Source organism: Eschscholzia californica, unplaced genomic scaffold, assembly GCF_041429995.1.
Source record: "Eschscholzia californica isolate CP2 unplaced genomic scaffold, dmEscCali1.0.p SCAF_6, whole genome shotgun sequence".
Taxonomy (NCBI): Eukaryota; Viridiplantae; Streptophyta; class Magnoliopsida; order Ranunculales; family Papaveraceae; genus Eschscholzia; species Eschscholzia californica.
The window spans coordinates 22,791,194-22,795,459 of record NW_028238483.1 but is presented as its reverse complement, the minus strand read 5'-3'; the positions used below and the strand labels follow the sequence as shown (position 1 = coordinate 22,795,459).

Genomic DNA, 4,266 nt, shown 5'->3' with positions numbered 1-4,266 from the left:
CCAAGGTTATTTCTTAAAGGCAAATGCTGTATCAACCCTAATCTCATTAAGTAGAAAATATTGCCCTAAATGGCATTGATGGAACTGAAAACTTCCAAGGTTATTTCTTTAAGGCAAATGATGCATCAACCTAATCTCATTAAGTAGAAAATATGGCCCCTCCCTTCCTCAAAATTTTGGCGTTCACCATTCATAAAACCCAAGTAGTTGTAACGTAGAAACCAAATTTTGTTCTAATGTAGAAACCGGATGCTTGACCTTATCAAAAGATAACCTCAACTCATCGATATAGTTATACAGATGCGTGTGTGGATTAAGCACTTGTTTACATTGGAGAGAGAGTTGTAAGAACATCATATTCAGTTCAGTAAATAAAAGGTTTTGTTTCGATTAATACAATGACAACATTAATTGTATTAGAACATCTGAAGATAAAAGAATTGATTTTCTAACACATACAGATAAATGGAGATTGTTCAGATTCTCTTAACAAATGATACCATATAAACAGAATAATAGTTCCACAACCAGATGTAGAAATCAATCGAAACAAAAAATCTAATTTAGAAAGATAAAAGATATCAAGGTTGATAACCTAATGGAAAATGCTACTTCATGCCCTCAATGATTACTTCTTGGTGATGAGCTTTCAAATAATTATGTTGATCTTTCAAAACCACCACCAACTTGCATATGCAACCATTCTGGTGTTAACCCTTGGTTATATTCCCTTCCCCCTTGAGAACCATAGGCTATACCACTAGCTTCAAATGGATGTGACCCAAACTGGAATACCAACCATAGCTTGTCAGACTGATTATAAACTAGAAAAGGAAAATAATCTTACAAATTAGATGTTTAAGATATAATATCTGTTCATACTGATAGATTGAGCCCAATAATTTAGTCATAAACTATTATCCCAAGTAAAGTTCTATGCAATAATGGGATAGTAAATGATTTACCAAACAACATAGGTTCTCTATAAACGAAACAATAGAAGAAGATGATTTTAAGGTTTTAAGAGCATGTTTCTACGGACCTAACGAAACAGTGCGCTGATGAATGCAAGATACCTTTTTCTTTGTCTAATCTCATACTAAATCATGTACTTGTCAGCAGCAAATTGTTGAAAGAAAAGAGCAATTATGCCGGTATTATGGGTGGATTATGGTTCAAGTAAAATATGGATTCGAGAATCCTTAGATAGATATCTTGATATTATTGAGTACGAGAATACTATTCAGCCCGACCCTTAAACCTAAGGCCCGTCCAAATACTTATTCTAATAACTTATGGTGACCCCTGCATCAGCAGTCTGGGTGAGTTTTCGTTAAAGATCGGGCAAAATATCGTTACTGTAAGTAGATAGAGCTAATAAGTCTAAGAGCATTATCTAGTTACCAGGGTAGTTTTAGATCTTACATCTTTCAATGGAAATCCTTCAATGCCATGACTGGGACCAGGTCCTGAAGTAACTGCTTCAAGTTTCATCGATAGGAACTACAACATTCACCAATGTATATAATCAGATTTATGTTGCAAAATGAACAGAAAACAATGAGAACATATTGCAGCAACAAGGGGAAATCGGACGAATGAATACCTCAACTTGACGTTGTAGGGATTGTACGTAATTTATTATTTCGTCCAGCACCAACGCTTTACCTATCACCTGCACCATAAGAAGCATTCTTTAATCATAAATCATCTCAAGAATAGACTAGAATTGTTCTCTGAATTGCCTTCTGGGGCAATGAAGAATAGTAAAAAAAAGTTTTTGAAGCTTCAACCCATGTCACCTGATACACAACTCGCTTCGATAGATGGTACCAGTACATGATAGTATGATACGCTACCATGAGAGTATCAGGCATGCTGGGGTTACACCTCTTCAGTACGCTACTTTCTATTACAGTACGTTTTGAACTACGTTCCTAAAAATATCTACTCTCTAATGCATATATAACGGATACACCTACTCTCAAACATTCTATCTCCATAAAACTTAAAAGCCGGAGTGCTACAATGACAAAAATTTTCACTTAATGACTCACTTTCACTCAAATGCATATATAACGGATAATGTAAAGCCATTCAGAAAAAACAGATAAACAAGTCTGAGTGAAAAAGGAGATTCAAAGAAGAATATAAGAGCACCTTATTACATCCAGGAACCAGATCTTGTAGAATTTTCATCCTTTCACTGATCTTTTCTCTCCTAGCCTTTTCAACAAACAGGTTATAAGCAAAAAATCAGTATAATCTTGATTTTTCAGTTGAATTCTTGACTAAACACAAATCTAAGATTCAGATGAAGAAGAAGAAGAATTCTTACTCTCTCTGCTAAACTATGACTATCAGTAGCTTGACCTCTTCTTGCTCTAACATGGATATAGTCTTGTTTAGATGGCTCAGATTTCTGTCCGCTTTGTTTGGTTTGCTTATTATTACCACTGAACGAACTCGTTTCCGTTTCTTCCTTTTGATCTTCATTTTCTTCACCAGATCCAGATGATTTCAGATGTTTATTATCACAATTACTCTGCTCAAACCCAAAAAAAAACATGAAAATCGTTTAAAAAGAAGCTGATTTTCGAATCTCATATATCAAAAGTCAAATCAAATCGAAAAAATTGAACTTGTATTGAAATAATCAATAAGAATTACCGTTTCAAGCTTAGAGAACTCATCTTCAGAAGCTGATATTGCTAAATCCTTCCGTTTTTTCCAATTCCGGTTTCCGCTTCTCACATTTTGTTCAGTCACTGTTGATTCTTCACCAAATACATCGCGATTTTGAAATTCATTCAATTTCTGTACAGATTGATTCCTTCTAGAACAAAAAATATCACCGGATTCTCCTACACAACCATCGCCGTTAAGTGGAAACGGCCAAATCTCGGATAAACTAAAAGACGAAGAGTTTGTAGAAGAAAACAAATTTTGACTGATTAATGCTGGAGGATCCATCTAGAAAACAGAACAATTCATCAAGAAACTCACTGATTTGAACTCACCTGATTCGAACTTTCCTTACATTTCTTCTAATTCTATACTTGAAAGTTCTAAATCTAGCTCAAACAAAATCGAAGAGTCAATTCCAGTTACTTCAAAAAGTTGGTTTCGAAACTGGAATTAAAGAATTAACAGTCTAGAATCAGAAATCTCTATCTTGAATCAAGAGCAAAGTAATGAAAATCCGGCTTTGATTCTTCTAATGAGCTGGTTTTTTTTAGTTGGAAAGAAAAGTAGAGAGAGAAAGTAGACAGAGTCAGGGACCCCCACCACTACCACCACCAAAATGAGAGTGTGGTGCGCTCTGTACCACCACCACCACAAACAGAGGATGTTGTTTAGAGAGAGAAAGAAACTTTCTAGAGAGAGAGGACTGGGAAGTGACTGAAGTGAGGTTTCCTCGGAAGCTCTAGTTTTCTGGTTTTCTTTCAATTTTGATCCTAATAGACTGGTGGGTCCGCTTTAGGGGATTGGTCAACTACCTAATGGTAGCCTTTGGATCTGTTGACCAAAACACCAAGAAGAAGGAGACTATGTATTAGGACCGTACGATCTAATTAGCGATTGTGCTTCCGAAGATCAACGGTTTTCGTCAGAACTTTTAGGACGAGAGTTTATGCGAGGTACCGAAATATGCTGTTATGTGCTGTAGTATATATTTTCCCTTTGTTAGATCTGGAAAGACATTCATTATTGTCGTCAGCCTATAAAAAAACAACACGTTCTGTGGCAGGTCCAGATCCAAGCGCAAAGGGGCAATGGAATCCCGTCATATTTAATAATACCGGTATTACTGGTAACCCTAACAATTGGGCGCTTCTTTGACTTCTCCCATTTTTTGTTGGGTTTTTTCATCTAAATTTTTACTTTTTTTTAGATTTTTTGTGTCTTAATAGACATACCTTATACAGTATGGAGTTCTTTCTCCACGAAAAAATGTTATTTATATGAAATTTGGGGTTGTTCTGATTGATTTTCCAGCGAGTTGTAAGTACTAATGGAATAAACGAAGTCAAATTAATTTGTAAATAGTTTCAGAGTGGTATACTGAAAGTAATCAAAGTCTCAGACTGACCACTACGAGAGATATGGTCATGTCTCAGACTGATTAGTCCGAGAGAATAGACAAACCCTCGAACTAATCATTACGATAGAGTAAACATGCTTTCAGATTTAGTCAATCTGAGAGCAAAAATACCTCACGACGCTAATTATAGAGGGTTTGGACTAATGCTTTGCTCTGTTACA

The 4,266-nt window shown here is 35.6% G+C and overlaps 1 protein-coding gene across 1 annotated transcript; it reads right to left on the bottom strand.

Annotated features, from left to right (window-relative positions):
* Window positions 1-335: 335 nt before the first annotated feature.
* Window positions 336-3,454, bottom strand: LOC147532557 (transcription factor bHLH79-like). The gene is made up of 6 exons (XM_086645424.1): window positions 2,671-3,454; window positions 2,339-2,545; window positions 2,161-2,226; window positions 1,607-1,675; window positions 1,426-1,503; window positions 336-786 (listed from the first exon to the last, which is right to left on the bottom strand). The coding sequence occupies exons 1-6, from the start codon at window positions 2,971-2,973 to the stop codon at window positions 658-660; spliced, it is 852 nt and encodes a 283-aa protein (XP_086501550.1). The 5' UTR covers window positions 2,974-3,454; the 3' UTR covers window positions 336-657.
* Window positions 3,455-4,266: the final 812 nt, after the last annotated feature.